This window comes from Rhamphochromis longiceps, linkage group LG23, assembly GCF_057381845.1.
Source record: "Rhamphochromis longiceps isolate RC_006_pf linkage group LG23, R_longiceps_female_GT1.1, whole genome shotgun sequence".
NCBI lineage: Eukaryota > Metazoa > Chordata > Actinopteri > Cichliformes > Cichlidae > Rhamphochromis > Rhamphochromis longiceps.
Window position 1 is genome coordinate 2,350,620 of NC_140578.1, and position 25,674 is coordinate 2,376,293.

A 25,674-nucleotide genomic window follows, 5' to 3' on the forward strand; every position below is an offset into this window, starting at 1 on the left:
GACACAAACATGAGTCACGTCTGAAAGATCTAAAGAACATCTTTCTAAGCGGTGCGTGAATCTACTCTGAAAAAAGCACAACCTAGTAAAAGGTTGATGGCAGTAAAACACAAGGTGTGAGGGAGGTGGTGTACACCCTGGGCAGGTCGCCAGTCCATCACAGGGCTGACACACAGAGCCGCTCTCGCCAACGTCGATGCCTGAGGGAAATTTGAAACCACAAACTGATCTCCCAAAATCCTCTAAATCTTTTTCTTCCCAGACAGGAATCAGCTTCATCTGTGGCTCACCAACCTAATAAATCCATCCAACGGCAGCTTTGACACGAGCGACTCACTAGTGTTACAAACAACCATGCAAGAACAGGACACATAGTAGCAAAACCACTTAACACTGTTACTCCAATAACAAACTTTGTTATTGTTTAAGGTTATTAATACAAGACGCAAATATTCTTAGTGTGAACTTAAAAGACTTATTAAAACCAATCCAGCATCTTTAAAGCAGCTCCTCTACTGTTGGTTTGGTTCTGCCCCACAGTCGTGTTACATGCACACGTTTGCCACATAATGGGACCTAATTATATGTTTCTTAAACTTATCAAAGATAAAAATGGTCAGTAGAGAAGCAGGGGTTGTGTGAGGCATCATTACCGACAAAAGCCATCATATATTAAAAAATACATATCGATACTGTTTCAATAATACACATATGATTATATCACAAATAATCCAGCAATGAGTTAAAACTCGGACATTAAGCCTTGTGGATTTGCTGTTGTATTTTCACTATCAATTAATTTATATTTCCATTTGCACAGTTGTGGGTACAGGCTCTCTTTCCACCTCCTGGACTGGTGGTTAGTGTCATAAAAATAGGAACAAAACACACAAAAACCACAATATTAAAGACGACTTAAACTGACAGCATTATTTGCTTTTCAATGGTCTGTACAGAGATGATGATTTTTATCTTTATTTGGATTAGTCTGACCACGATAACCATGCAGTGAAAACACGATACCATGACAGCCCTAACTGTAGGCGTGGTTACAGGAAGCGTCCAAGGGCACTCGGATTATTTTGGAAATCCACAATCACTTAAGGCCGTCGGTGACGTCTATTCAAAGTGACCGCCGTCATCGTCCTGTGATGGAAGCCTTTAAATCCAGTAAGAATGGACTCTAACATTAATGAGGTAACTTTCAAAGAAGATCACTTTAACACTTTTATACCTGTCACTGGTTTCAGTGCATTGTCACTGATACACAAGCCCTCATCAAAACACATGCAGAATTCGGAGGTTCTGCTTCCCCCACAGCTAATAAACCAGACCTGTTAGACATCTCTTGCTGTTAAATATCCCTTTAAGAATGTTAAAGCCTCAACGACTACCGACCAGTTGCTCTAACACCTGTTATAATGAAGTGCTTTGAGAAACTGGTCCGATGTCACATCATGTCCTGCCTGCCACCCACACTCGACCCGCTCCAGTTTGCATACAGAGCTAACAGATCAACTGAAGATGCCATTGCTACAACGCTCCACACCACCATCTCTCACCTGGAAGTGCAGGGCCGTTACGCCAGGCTGCTCTTTGTTGACTTTAGCTCTGCTTTCAATACGATACTCCCGGACAGACTAATAGATAAACTGCTGGAAATTGGACTTCCTTCCACCACCTGCCGCTGGATCAGAGACTTCCTCTCAGACCGTGTACAGAGAGTTAGAGTGGGGCCTCATCTTTCCTCAGCCCTCAGCCTCAACACCGGCTCTCCACAAGGCTGTGCACTGAGTCCCCTACTGTACACTCTGTACACACATGACTGTGTTAGTTCCCACCCAGACAACACAGTCATCAAGTTTGCAGATGATACCACTGTGGTGGGGCTCATCTCAGGGGGAGATGAGACTGCATACAGAGCTGAAGTTCAGAGGCTGTCAGATTGGTGTGCAGACAACAACCTGGACCTCAATACCACCAAAACAAAAGAACTGGTAGTTGACTTCAGAAGGAGGAAGTCCGAGCTGCAGCCTGTCAGCATCAACGGGGAGTGCGTGGAAAGGGTCTCCAGTTTCAAGTTTCTGGGTGTGCACATAGACACAGACCTCCAATGGAGCTCTAACACCTCTGCGGTCTTAAAGAAGGCCCAACAGCGTCTCCACTTTCTGAGAATCCTCAGAAAAATGGACCTGAAGAAGGAGCTGCTGACCGTCTTCTACCGCTGCTCTATTGAAAGTGTGCTGACATATTGCATCGGTGTGTGGTTCTCCAGCTGCACCACAGCACACAGAAAGGCACTCCAGAGGGTCATCAACATGGCCCAAAAAATCATTGGACATCCTCTTCCCTCCCTGAAGGACCTGTACAGCACTCGCTGTCTCAAGAGGGCACGCAGCATCCTACGGGACTGCACACACCCAGGACACCGGGTGTTTAAGCTGCTGCCGTCTGGCAGGAGGTTCAGGCTGCTGAGGTCCCGAACAAATAGACTCAAGGACAGCTTTTACAACAGGGCAATAGCCCTGATCAATGTAAATAGCTGACCTGACTGGATACCTCCCTGGACTTTTTAGGGGGGAGGTAACAATGTTTAAAACGATAACAATACACATACACTTATTCTTCTTTTTTATACTAAGTTAATATACTGTGTTGTGTTGTTTGTTACGTTGTGATGTGTCATATCGTGTCGTGTTGTGTTATATGTAGTGCCGACGTAGGACAGTTTTTCCAATTTCATTGTACTACTGTACTATGTATGACTGTGCAATGACAATAAAGAGTTATCTTATCTTATCTTATCTTGATAAAGATGTCCAAAGCACGTATACTTCAATATTCAGAAACTCAAAGCAAAACACACTTGAGACTGAAGTAATCTGAACTGCTGTGCCATCATGTACTTGGCAATTAAACATAAAAACAGTGAGCAATGAGTGGTGAATATTTTTCTCAATGTGAGGAACTCAGGTACAGTGTACAGGTCATCTGGTAACGACTGGCACCACCAAGTGGTGAAAATTGGCAACTACACGAACCCAAAGCTGAGACGCACACAAAACAAATCTGTTGCATTGTGTAGTATGAGGCAGCAAAATGTACACAAATACACACATTTCCTTTACATAGACACATATAAAAATATTCATAACTATCACCGAGTCCATAAATTACTATGTGTGGGTGAATCTAATTATTCATGTTGCTTAGCTACAAGTTGTCTCTTATAGTGTACAGCTTCAACTTGTGTACACTTCCATTAAATATGGCAAAGTGTTTATTCCCATATGCCACGTGGGCTTGTACCATGCTTTGGTGTTAACCTTTATTCTTTCTCCTTCCTGCTACTTCCTTCTGTTCTTCTTGTGGAGGATCTTCCTCAGTGTTTTGCTCATGCGGTAGGGCCGGGCTGGAGCGCCGTCGTTCACCTCCAGGTCCCACACTACGAGGCAGCAGCAGCATGTTAAAAACCAATGGCGAGAGAATCATGCAGCACATCAAAATTTAACCTGTGATCACCTCGATTGTAAAAAATGAACGCCTCTGGAAATGCACGGGTCAGTAGTTCAACCATTTATGTTTATTCGAAAACAAAGATTCACATTTTCATTGGATTCATTGATAAAAAAATTCTCCTATACAAAAAGAACACTGAATAACCTCCAGACAGATGTGTGTATTATACTTAGTATTAAAACAGCACAACATCTGAACCATCCAATAAAAAAATTTACCAAAAATGGCTTTGACATCCTTTTATAAACTGTATCGCAAAGGTTCCTGGTGTTAGGTCTAAAACAGAATAAGAGGAACATTTATTTATTTATTTTTTTTCACATCTAGGCACATAAACTAGTGGCTGCATTCAAAAGTTTCCTGAAAACGCTCAGGCTCGGTTCACATCTTTTTTCTTTAAGCATAAACCATTAAATGTCTTTTGAAGTCTTGACCTCCAACAAAGCCTCTGTCTGGTTTACAGTACATCTATGAGCATAATGAAAACTTTAATGTGACGCTGATTTAACATGAGAGAAACCTGTTTTGCTAAGTGCAGAGTTCACACCATTTTTGGATCTGTGTGCTTGTGTTAGTATAAATATAGTGGTTATAAAACCAATGGTAAACACCAACAGCCAGCAAAGTAATCATGCTACACAGAAGAAAGAAATCACATGGTTCGTTTCCTGTATGTGAAAGTGCATACAAAACATGATTTTACATTAGAAGACCAAAGTGCGACAAGAGGGTGCCCCATAAGTCCACCACTTTTTCCGTGGTGATGCCTTATGTCAAAGTGGCATCTGTACATTGTTTACGGTCCTCGTGTTTGTTTGGGTTAAAAAAAAGAAAGAAAAGCTTGTCTCGTTTTTAGTTTTCAGCCTGTGCATCCATCCTGCGAGTTGACGTGTACCCTCTCGGTAAGGCAGAGGTCAGCAGAGAATACAGACGAGAAAATGACAAAGAAACACAAAAGTGTAGCAGAAAAAAGGCAAGTATCTGAGTTGGCTCGAGAGAGGAAGTGAACAGTTATCTTAGTCCCCTATGCCTTTTCTGCGAGGACCCGAAGTAACAGCATGTCCTTTCATGCACAGGTCATCCCTGACAGGCTGGGCGGGGTGCATCCAGTTTCAATGTTTAGCCCTACAGTATTTGCTCTCGAGCGTCCAGACCCCCACGCACACGTCAGATATGGAGAAGCGAGTCAGAGAGCCAAGAGTTTAGTAAAATGCATCACTCAGGAAGCAGCGCAAGTTTTGGCACCCTCCTCTCCTTTGCGCAGGATCTTGTGCAGGCCAGGAGACATGTAGTAGGGCCTGGAGGAAGAACCATCATTCCTCTCCAGGTCTTCACCTGAGGCCAGGTCCCCGCAAAGGAACAGGAGGAGCAGGACGAGCAAACAGCACACAGAGCGGCAGCCACAAAGAGAAAGGAAAGCAGAGACTCAGCAGAGATGATAAACAAGAAGATATGCAAGACAGCGATTATTTCAAGTTATTAAAAGGAAGAAAGAGTCACACAAAGCTGCTGACATTCGATTTTTAACCACAGCAGAAGTGCTTCTGCACCGTAACTAAACATGAAACAGCATACTCACAAAAGCACAGGAACAATGTGTCCACACACATAGCATAGACGTTAAAAAAGCCATGTGCGATCATGTAGGATCCAAATATCACCGTCTGAAAGAGTTAACAGGTGAAAGTCTTACACTTTTAACTGTAGTCTTGTGTTCCAGCTTTATTGTGCACACTGCATTGCAACAAACGGCAAAAACATTATGAAGAATATAAATCGCTGAGTCATAAATCCTGGAGCAAATTAATTAGCTTGTGCAGCACTGTAAAAACTGCAACTGTGTAAAGCTGTGAAGCTTTCCAGAACAACTCTGAATAAATATGTAATTACCAAGAGTTAAATATTTATTATTGAATATTTGCCAAAATAATGGTTCGACTATTTTTAAACAAAACACAAGTAGAGGAGCGCTGCTTAGAAGCACTGGTTGAGTCTGAACATAAGAAGTGATTTTTCCACCGTACCAAGGAAACAAAGTACAACAAAGAATATAGATTGCATCATTTTTTGTGCTCTGTGTAAAAGACCAAGTCAGAATAAATATATGTTTCGTGACTGTGCCTCTGTAAAGAGAATTTTAAATCAAATAATCACGATGTGACTAAAGTCCAGACTTTCAGCTTTAACATTATTTTTATAGTAGTCACTCATTTTCACTTTAATCTAGACAAACTAACATAACTTAATAATAGGGGTGCAACGATACACAAAATTCACGGTTCGATATTTTTTCGATACAAAAAAATGTTCATGCCTTTTTAATTTGTCATTCATTAAAATTATAAATATATATTTTAACTCAAACGTACAGTTTTTAAATTTAATGTTGCTGAAACAACAAAGGGATAAAATAATAAATTATCTGATGGAGGAATCACTAATCTTTGGAAAAGAGAGTTTATTACAGAGAAATGGCTCTTTCCAAAATAAAAGCTATACTATACGCTTCTTCTGGGCTATATTCTCAGCAGGATATTAAACATATCAGGTCCCCATAAGGAGAATCCTGTGCTAACGGCTGTCTAAATGACTCGGGTAAAGTTTGTAGCATGCTGCTTGTTGTTTTTGTCTGCTTCCACTTGTCTTTGCACGAGGATGATGTCGGAGTAAATGTGCAGTCATATTCGTTGTGTTCCCACTAGTGCTGTCAGCGTTAATCTGAAATGACGTTAACGCCACAACACGGCAAATCTCCGTTAAAGAGCTACCACGGATCGCCCCGTGCATGGGGCTAGACGGCCAACACATTAACGAGCTAACTGCGCTAACGCACTAGTTCCCACCCATGTAATTGAGCATTGCGTGGCACATCCAACATACTGTTTTACTTTAGTCCATGACGCGCTTACCTTCAGGGTCATACGTCACGTGAAAACCAAAATAGTTCCAAAGGCCAGATCTGAATGAGGGTGGGGGAGGTTCAATTTGCCATGTTGCAAGGAGAGCTTAACTTCTGTCTTGCTAGCTTGCGCTGTGCTCAGTGGATCTGCGCTAGACAGTGCAGCCTGGGCGGAGTAGTCGAGCGCAGATCCACTGAGCGCTCAACACAGACAGCATCGTCAGAAGAAAAATTGATCAAATAAATTAAAAATTTTGTATTGTTCGATACATATGCGTACCGAACATGGGTCATTCTTACTATTCGGTGCCATTTGAGTCCTAATGACATAATATGGTATATTTAGTGTAAAACTTGTCTAATGCTTATTTCTAAACCATTTTCTCGTATGTTTAACCCCCCTCTACCATAGAACACATTGATATATACACAGGATAAATACATTAAAAGTAAATTACTTTTATTTTAGCACAAGTCACTAAAGTACTATGTCCCCAGTCATGCTTGCTCGACTTCAGTTACAAATATAACTTAAAAAAAAAATAAAAATCTAGATTTTTCATCATTTCTGGATTGGCTTATTTCTAATGTTCCTCATCAAATGTTCTTTTTTATTATTAATGCATGTTTAATACTTAAAATCTTTAAAAAATGTTGTGTCCCTGAATCAACTGTCACCCCTGTTACTCTGATAAGAATTCCATAGAACACATCACCTGATTATTCTTTTAGTCACATGACACTCCCGGATGTAACATATTTTGGAGGGAAAACTTTCAAGAAGAAGACGAGTAAGTACCACTCTTTAATCAACCCTTTTTTCAATGTTTTAGCAAGATTTTGTAATGTGGCAAAGCATAACACGTCCAACCTGTTACGCTTATAATAGTGGAAACAATTTTTTTTTTGTAATTTTTATAATATGGCTAATAAACATGTTAAAAATGGTTCTTAGTGGTCACCATGTACTAGCTTGTTGTTCATCATACTAGTAGTAATGGCTAAGTTTAGCATAAAATCTCCCCCCTGTTACCGTCACCCCTGTTATTGCTATGCACTGTAACAGGGGGGGGACACATGGTAACAGGGGGGACGTAAGATGATAGAAGTTTAGTGTTTAGAGTTATTTATACAAGTGTGTATTGGTAATTATTATTAACCTGTATATATATACTTTTAGAAGATTTTGAATAGTATACATTTTTCAGGGAATGGCACCAATGTCTGCTGCGGAGAAGCAGCGGCGCTACCGAGCACGTCGTGATGCTGACCCTGAGAGAAGACAGATATATCTCAATAAAGAGAAAGAGAAGTGGAGAAAGGACAGAGAGGAAGGGAAAAAAAAGAAAGTGGCAGATCTCAGTGAACGACAGAAGAGAGCACAGAGAAAGCAGTGGCGAGAAAGGAAAAGAAAGCAGAGGGCTAGTGCCAAAGGCAGGACAGAATTTGAGGCTATGAATACTCCTCCCCTAAGTCCAGAATATTCCCTAGAGCCAGAAAATGCCCCGCAACCAGGACCCTCAAGGTTAGAAGAAGATGATGTTGAGAGGAAAGTAAAAGAAATTATTGATGGACCGACACTTGTGCCTGTCAAAGGAACCATGAAAATCCACCAAGTACTCAGTTTCTCTCCAGGAACAATAAAATACAGGGACATAACCTGCCTTTGCCAGGCAGACAAAGGTGTACTGGACTGTGAATGCTATGGCCTGAAGGAGATAAGCCTTAGTCAAGAGGCAAGTCCACATTGCACTGAGGGACCAACCCGGCCTGAGAACATCACAAAAGATCATATTGGTCAGTGGTGCATTATCAACTACGATGGTGAACCCTACCCAGGAATCATTCTGGAGGTTGAAGAGGATGTTAAAGTGAAATGCATGCACAAGAACGGGACCAACAAGTTCCACTGGCCAAGTCCACGTGAGGACATAACCTGGTATAGGGATGACCAGGTTGTGTGTCTGATGAAAGAACCAACATTAATAAGAACATTAATTAATAAATTTTAAAAATTATAAATTAAGAACATTAATAAATTAATAAGAGGTCAGTTCAGCTGGAGAGGAAAGTGTGGGATTTCCTTGAAAAAAACTGGAGTTGCTGGTCTGTTGCATAGGTAAAATGTGTGAGAAAAATGTTCATTATGTTGGGTGTACAGTGAAAATTTGCTTGTTTAATGTGGACATGTATCTACCTGTGTTGGTTGGACGGGCATGGTGAAGGTGTTCAAAGTTTCTTTAAGGTGGTATTTTTTGTCACTGATGTTATGTCCACCCTGTTACCTCCTGTCCACCCTGTTTCTCCTCTGTCCACCCTGTTACCTGTGTGTTTCTTTTGTTAATTAAATCAAATCAACAAACATAATGCATGTCTCTTTGGTTATTGGGAGGGAATGAATCAGCAAAATTAAGTTACTTAAAAATGGAGCCAATTTTTTTTTTTATATTCCCTTTGAATCTAAAAACAATCTTTTGAAATTACACTGTGTCTTAAAACTGAACCTGTCTTCTTTCAATATAATGCTTGTTTAAAATACTTCCTTGAAATTTCCTTGCAGATTTTAAAAAGGGACATTGTAGCTTTTAGAAAATGTAAATATTACTATAACTGTGTATTCAAAACAGTTATTAATAGAAAATTGAATGTCCTGTAACAGGGTGGACATTTGGCACGTCATGGGTAAAGACTTTGATTTTAAAAAATATTATAATATAATATCCTTAGCTGGACCAATACATTTTTCTTATAGGTTGAAAATCCCTCTTTTAGATGAAATGTTAAAATAATTCAAAATTTTGTATTTTTTGATGAAGAGTGATCACACTGAAAGGGCACCGAATAGTAGGAATGACCCACATAAAAGCACTGTATCGAACGGTTCAATATCGATATGAGTATCGTTGCACCCCTAGTTAATAACATTGTTGCTGTTTTTTTCAACCATGGAAATAATTCTGCCAGCAGTGAACTCTGATAGATTTATTTGTATATGATCCAGGGTTACTGAGGCCATTAAACTGCCTGCTAGTAAGTAGTTGAATTACTTGTGAGCCTCTGAAAATTGGGTACTATGTACCTAAATAAGATAAAACAAACAACAAACACATTTTTGTTAAACCCCATGAATAAAGGTAAAACTTTACATTTCAATCACATATTGATTGTTTGATTTTTTGACAGAAAAAGTCTGTCATTGTCCAAATACTAACTATATTCATCACAGTATAATCATATTCTCATTGTAGATTTTTAATTCCTTACCAATAGAGGGACCCAAATGTAATTTAGTGATGGCACCTCCTCTTGAAAAAACGGTATTTTACGCGAGAAGAAGAAAAATGCAAGAATGCCTGAAAAAAAAAAAAATCTGATTTAGTAACAAGCAAATATATATTTTCTTACATCATTTGAAATAAACAAAAATTGTCAAATCCTCATCGGCTTTAAAGCAGATTAAACACGAGTGGGTGGAACTTGAAACAAGGGTCTCATGATATACTGAAGGTTTACAATAAAGGACCTGCAGATATAAAAAGCTGCTGAAACAAAACAAGTGGTTAGGCCACGCAATAAGTCCTTTCAAACACTGCAAGTATAAATTAGAGTAACTTCTAGAATCAAGGTTTACGTTTAATATATAAGCTCTTATAAAATGAAGTAAAATCAAGGTCCTCCAAATTCATGTCAGCCACCTACTGGGATGTAAGTGTCAACTTATAATGATGCAAATTAAATAAGTAAATAAAGAGCTTATTGCATGCATCCAAATAAAAGATAAACTCACCAACACTTCCTGAAATAAGCAGTTTTCCCAAGAACAGCAGAAAGTCGGTCACCTTGTCCAGGACGGCCACCCTGCCGGGAGGAAGACAACGTGAGTAAATGGACTGGTTCCTATTATAGTGCCTCTCACCTCCAGCTGAGCACCCTCATTCACCCAACATTTACATTCATACTCCAATGGACACATCAGAGAGCAACTTGTATCTTGCCCAAGGATATTTGGCATGCACACGGGAGCAGCCAGGGATCGAACTACCAACCTTCCAATTAGATGACCTGCTCTACCTCCTGAGTTACAGCCAACCTCAAGTTGAGGTAGAAGAGAAACACAAACAGCAGAGATACAAACTCCCGTGCATTACGTCAACTGAAACTGCCCCATTATTTCACAAACATGATGACAGTAAATATACTTCTTTGTTTTTTTGCCCGTATCTGTTACGTTCTGGCATTTTTTATGGTAAAGAAGAAGCTTTACCACCTCAGCAGCATCTGTACTCTGCTGAGGGTTTTTTTTAGCCATGTGGCTCTAAAACATTTAACTGGGACTTACCGAACAACATTCCTCATTAAGAGGAAGAAAGCGTCCTTGGAGGAGGTGCAGAAGTTCTTCCCATATATTGCCATCTGTTGGTGAGAAGCAGTGAGTGCTGGGTTGCGGGTAGTTAAGCACCGAAGCTGGACCAATTAACAGCTGCTAACAGATGTCTGCAATAAATGAGTGTTACTAGAAATTACTCACCATAATGAATGCGTTTCTGTTTAGAAACTTGATAAAATGTTCCAGGCACCAGAAGCAGCATTTGAGGCAGCAGAGCAAGAATCGAGCGCAGGCATTTTGAGAAACTGGATAAAAATCAGGAATATAAATAAATATCATCAACAAAAAGTAATTTGAAACAATCAGTAATAAATTAGTAAGAGGCCTCGAAGGGTTTCCAAGCTTGCCTTTCAGTTTGTGATCCAGGTACTCGAGAACAATTCGGATCATCTGCACCACAGAAAGGATTAGCGACCCAAAGGCCAGAGAACCTGTGTGATAACTGTGCCACAAGAATGGAGAATATTAAATGAAAACATTTTCCTCACGTTCTTACTTTCACGTTTCAGCGTCTTAGTGGATTTGCGCTTGTTTTGGGACTGTACTCACCGTATAGCTCTGCTAAAGGAGGAGTAGAGGGGGCAGGCAGGGATGTCTTTTGGCTTCTTCAGGGCCCAGTAGTAGGAAGCGAAGGCCCCGGCCAGGGTGCACTGGCCCAGGGCGATGGTAAAGTTGACCAGCCAGAGGAACACAAAGAGGTTACACAGATGGAAAACTAAGATGTAGCGATGGTACAGACTCTCCCCACCGTAGAAGGCGAACATACACTGTGACCCGGGGCACACCTTGGTAATGTTGGTCTTACTGAAGGTCTGAAATAAAGCAGCAGATTAGATCTTGATGCGCTGTCAGATAGAAATAACAGGATTCTGTTTGTCACCATAATCAAGATACTTTTCTCTTCTTGTCTTTCCTGCCTCTACCTTGAATATAAATTATTTCCACATGAATAGCTTTAAGGGAATCCTTGAATATTCATCTGTTTACATGCTCAAATTACTTGTTGGCTGATAAATAACATCTGTCAGATAAATGTTTGTTGCTGCCAGCCACTAATTGAACTCGATTTACATCGGAACATCTAATGTATTTACATTAAGACATTTTATTAATTAGACATAAAGCAGCTATTACACCTAATTTGACTAATTACACTTTACTGCTGAGAACGAATCCGATCAAGAGATGTTTTTCATGCCAAGTGATGGAGAAATTACACGGTAACTAAACATTTTCAGTAATAAACTGTAAGGGAGCATAGGGCTAACCTGTGGATTGCATGTGAGGTTTGCATACATGCATTTATCATCAGCAGGTGTGACCTTGTAGACTGCGTTACCCGATGATGCTAAGAAGCTGAGGGTAAACTAGTTAAAGGAAAAATTCAACACTCAAGAATCAGTGAGTTAAAGAACATGTAGTTGGACTTCCTTGACTGCTTCACTTACTTGTTACAGACTCACGGGCCATTTCATTAGGTACACCTGTTCGACTGATTGTTCACACAAATATCTAATCAGCAAATCACAAAGAAGCAACTAAGTGCTGAACATCTCTGGGTGAAAATGCTGATGTCAAAGGTCATAGGAGAAAGGCCAGACTGCTTCGATCTGATAGGAAGGGAAGAGTAACATAAACAACCACAATCATTCTTATCAAGGTACGCAGATCAGCATCTCTGAACGCACAAGATATCGAAACTTGAAACAGACGGCCAAAACAGACGCTACTCCTGTAAGCTAAAAAACACTGATGCAGCATAAGTTCACCAAAATTGGACAACAGAAGATTAAAAAAATGTTCCCTGGTCTGATGAGTTTCAGCTGGGAAAATTGGATGGTACAGTCAGAATTTAGCATAAACAATATGAATGATGGCATGGACGTTCTTGCCTTAATTCACTGGTTCAGGATGGTGATGGTGGTGTAATCGTGTGGAGGATACTTTCGGCTGTTCAGCAACAACCACTTCCATCATCATGTCAAAAAATAATCTCAAATTAGTTTCCTGAACATGACAATGAGTTCAGTATACTCAAACAGCCTCCACGGTTACCAGATCTATCCAACACAGCACCCGTGGGACGTGGTAGAACGGGACCTTTGCATCCTAGACGTGCAGCCGACAAATGCGCAACAACTGTGTAATGCTGTCGGGACAACATGGACCAAAATTAATATTTTCAGCACCTTGTTGATGCCATTAAGAACTGAGGCAGTTATGAAAGTAACAGAGAGTCCAACCTTGTGATAACAAGGTGTACCTAGCAAAGTCACCTGTGAGCATATGCAACAACCAATCCATGCAGAGGTCTGACTTACCTGTGCCTGGTTCTAGAAGACTTTTTCCTCTCCACTGTTGCTGAATGCACGCTCAAAGGGAACTACTAGCTTTCTCTCTAATACTGTAGTCTTTACTTTACTATTTCAAGTGTCCTGAGATAAATTATGCTGTGGCACAACATCAAAAAACCTGAATTTAACCTGTTTAATCTAACAGCTTTACTGATATTACACATTATCCTGTGGATGATTCTAATTAACATGCTGCAATTCGTCTGTAGTAAAAAACAGATTGCTTCAAGGCAGCTCAACTCCTTTAATTCTCTACACGAAACTCTGCTTCAGTTTGTCAGTATTTGGAAGGATACACTGCTGTGACAGCCCAATAAGCGATGCAGATGGCCAGAAGGAAAAAGGTGATGACAGGGTAGAAGAGGGTGGACATGATGTAGCCGATTGCCCTGAAAACCCCCCAAGAAAAACATTAAATTCATGAAAAAGAGCAAAACGCACTGTTTAATTATCAGAAGCAGGATCCATACTCACTTGCTTCCCTCCTTCAGTAATGCAATAGCGATGCGCAGCCTCGACCTCAGAAATATCAGCATTATCACAATGACGGCTTCAGTCACAGAGAGCAAGATCACTGCAAAATAAAGGTCGAGTCAACAGCAGCGTAACAAATATGCTTTTAGATATTCAGAAAGTGCTCGCTCAAAATGAGCACATGAGTCATGGCTAAAAAGCGCTGGTTAGATCACAGCGGCCTTGAATACTAATTTCTGATCAGGTCATCTGTGAGTCCAAGTCAGTTTGTGCCAGATGTAAAGCAGTTCCCTCTGGGTGCTGACAGTGAGTGACCTTGACCTTTGATCATCCAAATCTAATCAGTTCAAACGAGTTCAAACGGACATCTGTGCCAAATTTAAATAAATTCCCACAAGGAGGTCAAGAGACTTCCTTTCCACAAGAACAGGATGTCTGTAAGTACAGAACAACATACCAACCTGACACGACAGCAAAGGTTGGGATTACACGCATAAAAGATTGAAACAGTCCCAGTGCAAGCATCTAAATCAAAAATATTTGCTATAATCACAGTTTTGAAAAGCTCACCAAGACAAACAATGTCACAATTTCTGTTTGGTTTGTGAGGAATTAACAGCAGTAATACATACAACCAGGAAACTGCCGTGCACGTAAAGCAGGAACCAGCGTTACAGTAAGTGCTGCTTTGCTAGTGGATGACAACTTACTGAAGATGAGCCACGTCTGGCTTTGCTGAAGATAAATGCTGAAGTCTGTGTGGAAGCCAAGGTCAGTGATGGTGACATTGGAGCCTGGCTTCCTGCTCAGGTTGCTGTATTCCCAGTAACAGTGCCAAATGCCTGAGAGAGAATGAAAGAGTGAAGACGATCTACTAGCCATGACTGCTCACAGCACATCTGGTGGGAAAGGCTCAGGTAAAAGAATTTCTTTCAACGTCTGTGAAGGTTCTCAGTCATCCAGGTCATCGTAGTCTAAGGAGCTTGCAAAGAAAAGCGTCTGGACCTCTTTAAGTTGCTTGAAAACGTTTCACCTCTCATCCGAGAAGCTTCTTCAGTTCATTCACTTCATTGTTTTTTACACTTGGACTAAATACACAGCAAGCCACATGACTACAAGTGTTTCTGCATCCTCACCGTATCCCACTGCAACGATGACACCAAAGATGACGAGCCACAGTAGCACACCAGCAGTGTAGCGCAGCAGCAAGATGAAGAGCAGACTGACCACCATGGTTATCACCAGACCTCTGCAACACCACAAACAAAACAAAAAACAATATCAAGTCTTTGAAAACGCTCCGTGTCCACACCAGTGTTTTCAGTCGTTTTCAGAGTTGTGCGTCCACATTGAAGCGGCTGAAAATGCTTACGCTCCAGTCCTACGCATTCAATTCAATTCAATTTTATTTACATAGCAGTCGCCTCAAGGCGCTTTGCGCATGCGTGAAATGCAAGAAGATTCGGATTTCTGTCTGCCGCTTATTTACTTTCGGGCTCTTTGAAATGTCGCGGCAAAATGAGCTGGAGTTGTTGCTGCGAGTAACACAAAAGTACAAAGTTGCAAAAGCGAGTGAGAATTAAAGAATTTGAAGAAAAGCTGGAGCATTTACAAACTGATATTAATCTTTAACAGGGCTGTCAAAACTGAGAGCAAACAAAACAACCACTGCCCTCTGCTATCGTAGTTTAATGGGTCACATGACTGCATCACATGACTAAAATGTGTCATCGTTTTCGAAAAGGCTCCTGGTTCGCTGTCACACTGGGACGGGAAAACGGTGTTTTCAAATGTATCCGCTTTGGAGAGCGTTTTCAAAACGCTGCGTTTGCCTTGAACGAAAACGGCGTCTCAGCGTGGACGGGAGGACAAAACGGGGAGAAAAAGATGCGCTTTCAAACGAAAACGTATTAGTGTGGACGAAGCCTTAGTTAAAAGCATCTCAGAGCCTCGATTTCATCTTTGGTGTCAAGTGTTGTGACTGCAATGTGTTTGTGACGCTGCTGTTTAGAAACTAATCTCAGGCAGTAGTCCTGAAAACAGTCAAACTGCTGTTACAATCAGTGTCTCCAGGACCAACAAGCTCTGAAAACAGGAATAAAACATCCCTGAGTTGTTTGGGTGTTCTGACCAGCATGAAGCATGTTGGTGCATTATGATTTAGCTTTGCTGCCTCTGGCTCTGGACAGTTTCAAGAATTCTCTGTCATATCACAGCAAATCCACCGATCCGGTCAAAAATGTCAGGAAGCTGATGTGAGACTGGTGAACAAATGTGCAAAACACGTATGAGAAATAACCTCTGCTACAGGTGACACAACAAATGTCTGAGGCCTGGATGTACGTCATACAACAGAATATAAGATCTATCAGTTTCTATTTGTTAAAGGATTTATATTATTAAAGTATATCCACCGTTTTTAGTGGATCACAAGTTTGGTTGTTCTAATAACAAACCAAACAACTTCCTCTTTAAACATGACTGCAAATAATAGTTGACACTGGATTGATGGGTTAAAAGATCACAAACAGCAGGAGCATCTTCATCAAAGTAATAATGTGAACACTTTCATAATCTCATCAATGAATCAGAGATTTTTCTCTTCATATGAATTTAATCACTAAAATGAGGAAAGGCCATTCTTACACGAGGATCCAGATCCAGGAGTTTGCATAATCTTCGAAGATCTTCATGCCGACTTCTTTGGCATTCAGCAGACTGGCGATACCTCTGTGGTTCAGTAAAAAGGTGAAATGGAAAAAATAGGAGGAAGAGGAGTAGACAGAAAGTGATTAAACAGCACAGGGATGCACTTTGGTGGATTTAGGCCAATGCCGCTTAGTTCACAAGGATTTCTCAAAAACGTTTTGACAGCCGATTGATCTCTACTGCTTTCATCATGGAACAGAGACAGCTATAGCTCTAAAATGCTTTCGATAATGTCAGTTGTAAGAGCTGCTCAAGTTCCATATCAAAGAGCCACAAAACAAGTAGAGTTACAGAAGCAGTACTGGCAGCTATTACAGCAGGGTGGGAAATAGTATAGAAGTGAATATCATTCAGACGAGCACTTTGTGGTAAAGCAAATAGTAATGGATGTGTTAGATCAGGAGCCACATTTTCATCTCCACAGTAATAACATAAATGCTTCAGATAGTAAACGTCACAGACTCAGTATTATCTTTCTATCTGAAGATGTTCTGGTTTAAAACCCACACAGAGTTTTTGTTGAATATCAGAATTCAAACAGAACAGGAATCAGAAATTTTGCACCGGTAGGTGTGGATGTGAGTTTGTTTCTCGGTGTTAGCGTGTCCAGGGCATACCACACCAGTGTAAGCTGGGATAGACCTCAGGTCCCCGTCACTCTAACTCAGATAAGCACAAAAGAAGATGCCTGTTTATTTCACAGGAAAGCTCGCCTTCTGGGTTCATTAAATAGCTCCACTTGTCATTAAACACTTGGAGAGTATTTAAACTACAAAACTGGCAGCAAAGTCAGAATATGATTACTGAAAAGTTTACTGTAGAAGTGACTCAGGTATATCTTGAAATTGGTGAGACATAGAGGGCAAGATAACATTGCTGTGGGACAAACAGGACGCCAGCATCAATTCTAAATCTTACTGTCTAATTAAGGTCACTGTTCAGTGTCCACACATACAAGAGTTTGGATCGCTCAATCTGCGCCAGGAGAGCAAAACTAATGACCACCAGGGGGCAGCACAGCACTCTCCAATTTACTTCACACAGAAGGTAGAGGCGATGACTTGATGTTTTGAGGTATTAACTTGCCCTATTTTGCATCTAATGCCACAAACAAAAATATAGTTATGTATTCTTATGGATAAACAGCAGGTTAGTCTATATAAAGCAACTGGCTAAAGCAGAAGCAAAGTTAAAAAGCTGAAATAAATCATTTTTAACCCTTTCTACTTTATGTTGGCGGTTACTTGGCTAAAGAAAAAGCATCAAGTTATATTATTCAAGGTAGATTACTGCAGCCATACAAATCATGTATGATCATGATATCAGCTCACTGGTTTAAATACATGATTTTTGAAGTTTGCTGCCTCTGCCCTTTTACATGCTGATAACATATAGATATATACATACATACAAAGCAGCTAAGCTTGTAGAGACCCATAACATTGGCTCAGGCTGTTGAGTTTGTAGGTAAGCTTTATTTTCATGCAATAAGCATGCAGATGACTTTGAATGTGACTGAGCACATTCATGGGCATCAGTAAAATGCCCACTGGTCCTACCCTGTTATTTCTGTCCAGATCTCTCTGGGTGCAGAGTCGGCATCCCTACAGACAGTATAACAGTTTAAAAACACTTTATTCTAGAGGGGATTTTTAAAAAGTAGTTTCATTGTTTGTTTTGTTTGCCAAATCGTAATCTGTGATTCTCCTACTGCTAAAAATGAACCCGTTAAACAAGTAGGGCAAAGACTGGTGTTGCAGGGGAGCAGATCTTACTTGGCAGCATCTTTGAGATCGTCGACACTTCTCTTGTTATTTTCACCGTCTTTGAAGATGGTCTGATTGGCTACAGTTAAAATCCCATTTCTTCTAATGAAATCAGGGAAGCACCGCTGAAGGACTGAAACACATTTGTAGATATTTTTGTTGTATTTACCCTCTTGGCAGAACAAACAGTAAGTTATTGAGGCAATGTATTTAGAGTTGCTCGGATTCACTTACAAGGTCTGCTTGGCACAATCATAGACGGGCAGTCTTCATCTCGTATGACTTCTCTGACTGACTGAAAGGGAACAGAAGAGATAATGATTCAAAGAGCTGAAAACAAGTGATTTTCCCTGAGCGTTCACTCCTCGCAGCCTTTATTACAAAGACAGAAAAGAACTTCTTCTCTATTAAACTTTGTGATCTTGTTTTGTTTGAATCTGTCGTGCCTGCTTGAGTATTTAAAAAAATCTTGTATGTTTCTCTTTCAAGTCCTGCAATGAAATGTCCAACTGAAAATGCACCATAAATAAATTCAATTTAAAAATACTTATGCAAGTTACAATAATTATCAATAATCTAAAAAATAAAAACGTATCTAAAGTAAACTAAACACACAACTGACAGATTTTACAGACAGATGTAACAGAGTTTGTCATACTTAGTGATGACGTGGAAAGCGGAAACTATGATTCAATTCAGACAGTCTGAGCTGTAAAGTGCTCCCACACAACACCTCACTTTCATGCACCATAACGCCAGCGTCACTGCCACCGAACTGCTGCCAGCTGACGGAACAGGGCTGTGATAAGCATGAGTGGCTGCTAGCTCACCTCCGCCCATCTCGCGAAGCTCACTCCAAATGTGCTCTTCGTTATTAGAAAGACTAAAACTGATTAAATCGTTTCAAAAATGTTCTAGATAAAAAAGAAAAGGTCCAAAGAGCTCTGAAAAATTTGGAGTAGTTCTGTGTTAAAGTCACGAGTCAAGTGTCAGGCCTAAAAAAATATCTAAGAAATAGGAACAAATATCCAACAAAGTCCTGAAAGGAACTGAGAGATGCACCTGACCATTCCACAGTGTGTCTGTGAAACATAGTGGAAGCTCAGTCATGCTGTGGTGTTGAGGGTCTTGTTCAAATTCTGAACATAGAGAAGTACCATCAGATGGTGATCCTTCATGTAGTGCCATCCGAAAAGTGTCAGATTGACGGCGACTTCATTTTCAGCATGACAATATTCCCAAACAGTAGTGCAGTACAAGCATTCCTGGATATAAAAACACAACGGACCACTGTCAGCCATGGATTGGCCTCCTCAGAGCTCGGACCTCAACAGTATTGAAGCCGTGTGGAATCATCTCGACAGAGAACAGAACAAAAGGCAGCAACATCCAAAGAAGAGCTTTGAATGTCCTTCAAGAATCCTGGAGAACTGTTCCTGAAGACTACTTGAAGAAAGCTTGGGATCAGGTGGTATTTAAGAATAAAGGTGCAGATACCAAATACTGACTTTCAAGCCTGTTAGGCTGCGTTCACACTGCAGGCGAAAGCGCATCAAATCCGATTTTTTTGACCCTATGCGACCCATCTATCCGATCATGGTGTGACAGTGTGAACGGCACAAATCCGATATTTTCAAATCCGATCTGGGTCACTTTCGTACGTGGTACTGAATCCGATACATATCCGATGTTTTAGAAAGCGACTGCTGTTTGATGGTCATGTCGCATTAAATTACGTCACTGACACAAGACAGACGCTAATTATCAGCGCCAGAGAAGCGCCTGAGAAGACATTGCGAACGCTTCATGGCCATCCAGCGTAGATGTCAGTGAACATTTTATTTGTTCTGTATAATCTGCAGATTCTGACAGAAATCTGCAGCTATCCTTTGCAGCACCGCTCCTCTAAAGCAGCAATAAGGATCATTATTAGGTTATTTACATTATTATGTAAATAACAAAATAACTTAAAGTAAAAATTTGGAAACGTAAAGTCTGAAGTCTTTATATTAAGGCCATCAGTCAAACAATATTGTTTGGTCTGGGTCTAAACAGAGCGCGTTTGCTGTCGCATTTTATTTGTCGTGTGAACACGCAGACAAAAAAAACCGGATTTGATCAAAAGATCGGAATTGAGCATTAAGACCTGCGGTGTGAACGTAGCCTAAGATACTCGTATACACTCTTTTTATATTTATTTTTGCACGTGTCATTAAGTAACTGCACATATTTCCCAGCTAAGTGTCCAATGTATTGTACATGAGCTGGTCTCAAAGCAGCGATGATTTAACACAATCTCACACTTCCATCGAGTTTGCAAAAAAACAAAATGCCCCGTTACCCTCCATCTCTCACCTTACTGCCAATCTCGAAGCCTGGCTTGCAGAATTGCTTGTAATATTCCCAGTTTTTGGTATTCATTGCATCCAGGAGAGTGGCAAATCTGTCAGGGCACTTCGAGACGCAGAGCTGAGGAAGGCAACACATCGTCTTAATGAGAGCGCCCATCAATCTTGCATAATCGTGCGTGGCGAAAAAGTTGGAGAGAGACATCAAGCACTGTACACAGAGCTACAAAACGGGGCTTCGTTCAATCTCCTACCTGGGTTGTAGGGCACTGGAGGTTAATTAAAACTGCAGGATTGGCACATTTCAGCATGTTGAAGTAGAATAATATGGCTTTGTTTCTGTGAAGACAAAAGATGAAGACAAAAAAGGGGAGTCAGATTAGACAGATCCAAAAGTCCATTACTGTGCAATGTTTTATCAGCCAGCATGGAGGTGCTCACACTCACAGTGTGCTGTGCAATAAAACTTGCCAGGATTAATCAAGAATCATCTCAGTGTACTGAATGGTAGACAATGGCTATTGTTCATGTAAAGATAACAACATAATGCTGACAGACAAATTGGACAACATAATTATTCCACTGTAAACAATTTAAGAAGAAGACAGTTTTCCACTCACGCATTGGGGGTGTTCTGCTGGCCACAGAACTGACCGCGGCTGTCTGTTGGATAGACGACCTTCCTGGGGTCACCGTGAATCCAGGCTGAAACGACACCAACAGAGCTTTTCATTTCAGGTGCTTGGATTTTAAAATCTGCACAATCATCCCCCAAATCATACTCAAACTGGTCTACCTGCTGAAGAACATGAGGCCACTGGCCAGCCCATCACCCCAGTTCAGACTGTCTGTTTTCCTAAATGACCAATACTAACATTTTCAGACATCTACTTTACTTTGAATATAACTAAGAAAATGATCTGCTGATAAAAACCAAAAGACACACATTAGCATTCAGATACAGCTGTAACAAAACGAAACCTCTGCACTATATCAATAACATTTGTGCCTAATGCCAAGGTCATGCATGTTAAAAAGCAACCAAAACAATTAAGAATACAAAAATGCTCATTTATTTAAGCAAGGGTATGAATAGTAATTAAGAAGAAACACAACAAAAGACAAAGAAATCAATCCTTTAATTTGTTCTGTTCTTTTTCTCTAGATAGGACGGTGGCAACCCTAAAAATCAATTTTCTGAGCAATGCTTGTGTTTCATTAATTTAGCCAAGCTAAACAACACAGTGTTAAAGCCTTTCACCTTGCCAGTCAATGAGGGACTGTGCTGAATGTGAGGCAGCACAATTAAGATGCTCTACAAGTCACAACAAGGAGGATGAAACTGCAAAGGATGAAGGCAGAAGGCCACATTCTTTAGGTGACTGCAGACATGTTGCGTGCGGAGTCATACACGTCGCTCTTTTTAAAATTATTTGGAAACAGGAAGTCCTTTCCAATTACTGAAACATGAATCAACTGGCAGTAAGCTGGCAAGATAAAGCCCAGTTTAGTGACAGCACTGGGACTTTCCCCAACTTTGTGTTACAAAGAGAGAAGAGATGCATTAACGTGCTGGTCAGTGAGTAAAGAAAGAAAGGTCAAATATATCCAACTTCTTCTACTTATCATGAGAAACTCCCATTCTTTGAAATGGGATTCTAGAAATTCTGACCAGGTCAACTAAAAAAAACAACAACAAAGTGCTGACAATTGAAGTTTTTTTTGTGGTATATTACTGTCAAACAAAACCTCAGAGCGTAGACGCTGCTACCACAAGGTAAAACACTTCCAAGGTGGAAGACGGTCAAATTTTAGAAAGTCAACAGAACCTTCAGAACTATGCTAATTAAGTGCTGAAGTCATTCCTGGGATATTTTGGTCCTAAAGGTGCTCTACTGGATCGAACACAGTGGACTAATTTTCATTTTCAAGAAACCAGTTTCAGATGATTTGAGCCTTGTGGCATGGCACATAACAATGTAGTTTCATTGTTAGCAGCAGCACTCAGGTTGGTTGTGGCATTTGAAATAATGCTCCGCTGGTACTATGGGTGCCAAAAAAAGATCCTGGTTGAAGCAGTCTGGCCATTTTTCTCTGACCTCTGATATCAACAAGGGACTTTCAGCCAAAGAACTGCTGCTCTCTGGATATTTTCTCTTTTTCTCTAAACGTTAGAGATGGTTGGGTTGCGAAATCCCAGCAATTCAGCAGTTCCTGAAATACTCAGACCAGCATGTCAAACACAAAGTGACTTAAATCACCTTTATTCTCCCTTCTGATGCTCAGTTTAAACTTTAGCAAGTCGTCTTTGTCTGCATCCCTAAATGCATTCAGTTGCTGCCGTATGATTGGCTGACTAGACATTTGCATTAAGGAGCAACTAATGAAGCATCCGGTGAGTGTATATTGAACAGCTTTGGTCAAGCAGTAAAGTTGTTTGATATATTACAAGTGTAGCTGGAGTCAGTGATGCCGGTAACGCGTTGCTTAGTAACGCGTTACTCCGAATATGACCCCTTTTTCAGTAACGACTAATCTAACGAGTTACTATTTCCATAACAGTAGTCAGATTAAAGTTACTTGTCCAAACCACTGTGCATTACTATTTTTTTAAGCAAAAAGATTTGGTTTTTTCTTTTCGTCTCAGCGGATGACAAACGCATACGTGTCGTGAAACGTCACATAAGCGACAGGTCACGTTTCCCGCTCACAAGCAGCCAGCGACGTAAAAAAGTGTAAACAACAATGGAGGGAGAGAGATGTTCGTTCTTTAGCTGGAAATATGGTCACTATTTTGAGTTTCTGTCAACTAAAGATTTAAATATTAAGGTTCGTTGTACACTCTGTGTTGGCGAAAAAGTGTTATCTACCTTCAAAAACACTACGTCAAACTTAAAGAAACATTTGGAGTCGCAGCACAGCACAGTCAAACTCACAGAGAGAGTCCCACCAAGTGGTCCGAAGCAGAGAGCCGTGACTTCCGCAGAAGGTCCTACACCCCCCAAACAACAAAAGTTGGACTTTGGTGCAAAACCAGTAAGTGATGAAGAATTGAAGAAGTTGGTCGCGCAGCATATTGTAGAAGAAATGCTACCTATAAACACTGTTGACTCGCCCTCGTTTCGTGCCATAATAAAAAAGATCCCTACTTCTGTTAATGCCGAGCTGCCTCACCGAACGACTTTTACTTCTTACTTGGAGAAGGAGTTTACAGAAATGGAGAGAAATTTGAAGGCCACACTTTGTTTCAACTACCGCGGATATTTGGACTGCTAACAACAGAAGCTATATGGGAGTAACGCTCCACTGGATCAGTAGAACCACATTAGAGCGTCACAAGGTTGCATTAGCATGTAGGCGAATTCGTGGTAGACACACGTATGATGTCATTGGTACAGAAATCGAAAACATTCACTCCTCTTATGGATTACTCAACAAAGTAGTTGCAACAGTTACTGATAATGGATCCAACTTTGTTAAGGCGTTTCAAGTTTATCATCCTGTCACGGAGTCCGATGATGAGACGGAGGAGGAAGAGTCCAGCCCCAAAGACGATGATGTCACTTTTTCTGATCTGTCAGAAATCCTCTCGGCTGAGAATGAAAGTGATGGTCAGCTGTCTCTTCCCCCGCACCGCAGGTGTGCTTCGCACACCATCAACATAATTTGCACACGTGATGTGGAGAAACATTTAACAACCAATGCAGAGAGCAGGGCTGTGTATAGGAGCAGCACAGCAAAATGCACAGCTCTTTGGACCAAATCGAGTAGATCTACACTTGCATCAGAAACAGTGGAAGAAATCAGCAAAAGAAAGCTCCTAATACCAACATCCACAAGGTGGAATTCCTTTTTTGATGCTGTAAAGAGAATTGCAGAAATCCCCATGGGTGAGCTGAATACTCTGTGCACAAAGCTAGGACTGAAGTGCTTCAAAGATCAAGAATACCAGTTCCTGCATGAGTACTGCATGGCCATGAAACCTCTGACTGCAGCACTGGACATATGGAACTTTACTACCAACACTTGAAGTTCTGATGCAGAAGACCCAGGCTGTGAAAGATGACCTCTCCAGGATGACTGCAGGCCTTCCAGATGCCATTGTACAGGTACGCTCTATCTTGAAATTAGTCAGATTTTTTGCTTCATACAATTCACAAACATGGAACAGAATATTAATTATCATTGAAAAATAAGATTAAAACAATTAAAATGTTTACAAGTAACCTAAAACAAAATTAATCCATAATACTGATCTCATATTAGGCATGGTTTGCAAATAATTCAATAACATAATAAATTGTAGGCATAAAAATATCAATTATGTTTTTTAGGCTATTCAGACTCGTTTCGCCGGTGTGCTGGATGACAAAGATGCCCTTCTTGCAGCTGCCAGTTGTCCAAAATTCAAACTCCGATGGCTGAGAGATGCAGGAAGGAGGGAGCGAGTAAAACAGCTTCTGACAGCAGAGTGTTGCACCACTGCTCCTCTGGCAAAAAACCCTGCCAGTGTGCCCAGTGCTACTACATCTAGCAGCCAAGGTGAGATGGACTTTTTCACTTTTGAGGCAGAGCCAGAGGAGGAGACCTATTCTGCAGAAAAAGAAGTCATGGACTACCTGATGTCAGGCTACGACCTTCAGATTCTGCATAAATTTTCAAGCATAAAGACAATTTTTTTTAAAGTATAACACTCCAACCCCATCAAGTGCTCCTGTGGAGCGACTTTTTAGTCTGGGAGGTTTGGTGCTCACGCCTAAAAGAAATCGACTTTCTGACAAAAGGTTTGAGAAGCTTCTGTTAATGAGGTACAACCACTGGTTTACTCGCTCCACTCTACTGTTTCCCCCATAACATGCGATGACAACATATACTGAAAAAACAGAGAATGGGGAATCCAATTTAAATAACTATTTACAAGTAATTGAATTAAGTTTATCAAAGTCACTTAATAAACTTATTAAAGTTTTCAAGTTGATTAACTTAAAACAATTACCTGCAAGGAAGTAAGGCAATTTAAGTTGGACCTGCAGTCTCTTTTTTTTTTTTTTTTTTTTCATAAGATTAGTCCAAAGTTACAAAAGCGGACAATAGTGCTTACATGTGGATGGTATAAAAAGTATCTTAAGGGAAGTCAAGAAAGACTCTTTGTTTGTTTGTTTGTTTTTTTATAAAAAGTATTTATGTTAAGTGAAGTAACAAGACTGTCTTTATTTTC

General features: G+C 40.5%; 1 protein-coding gene across 4 annotated transcripts in view; it reads right to left on the reverse strand.

Annotated features, from left to right (window-relative positions):
- Nucleotides 1-25,674, reverse strand: part of slc44a5b (solute carrier family 44 member 5b) — a 60,121-nt gene that overhangs the window by 8,105 nt on the left and 26,342 nt on the right. For 2 of the 4 annotated variants that reach the window (XM_085397471.1, XM_085397467.1), the window contains 19 exons: nt 21,077-21,161; nt 20,711-20,795; nt 20,464-20,577; nt 18,343-18,403; nt 18,118-18,241; nt 16,280-16,363; nt 14,770-14,882; nt 14,344-14,475; nt 13,634-13,733; nt 13,456-13,548; nt 12,074-12,161; nt 11,355-11,617; nt 11,153-11,247; nt 10,947-11,050; nt 10,758-10,831; nt 10,206-10,276; nt 9,683-9,771; nt 5,099-5,183; nt 3,569-4,854 (listed from right to left, as the gene is read on the reverse strand). In XM_085397471.1, coding sequence (XP_085253597.1) covers nt 4,739-4,854; nt 5,099-5,183; nt 9,683-9,771; nt 10,206-10,276; nt 10,758-10,831; nt 10,947-11,050; nt 11,153-11,247; nt 11,355-11,617; nt 12,074-12,161; nt 13,456-13,548; nt 13,634-13,733; nt 14,344-14,475; nt 14,770-14,882; nt 16,280-16,363; nt 18,118-18,241; nt 18,343-18,403; nt 20,464-20,577; nt 20,711-20,795; nt 21,077-21,161 — 1,976 coding nt within the window. In that variant the 3' untranslated portion in view covers nt 3,569-4,738. Of the gene's footprint in view, nt 1-2,641; nt 3,446-3,568; nt 4,855-5,098; nt 5,184-9,682; nt 9,772-10,205; nt 10,277-10,757; nt 10,832-10,946; nt 11,051-11,152; nt 11,248-11,354; nt 11,618-12,073; nt 12,162-13,455; nt 13,549-13,633; nt 13,734-14,343; nt 14,476-14,769; nt 14,883-16,279; nt 16,364-18,117; nt 18,242-18,342; nt 18,404-20,463; nt 20,578-20,710; nt 20,796-21,076; nt 21,162-25,674 lie in introns of those variants that run through there. The other 2 variants (XM_085397470.1, XM_085397469.1) reach the window with 2 other exon arrangements.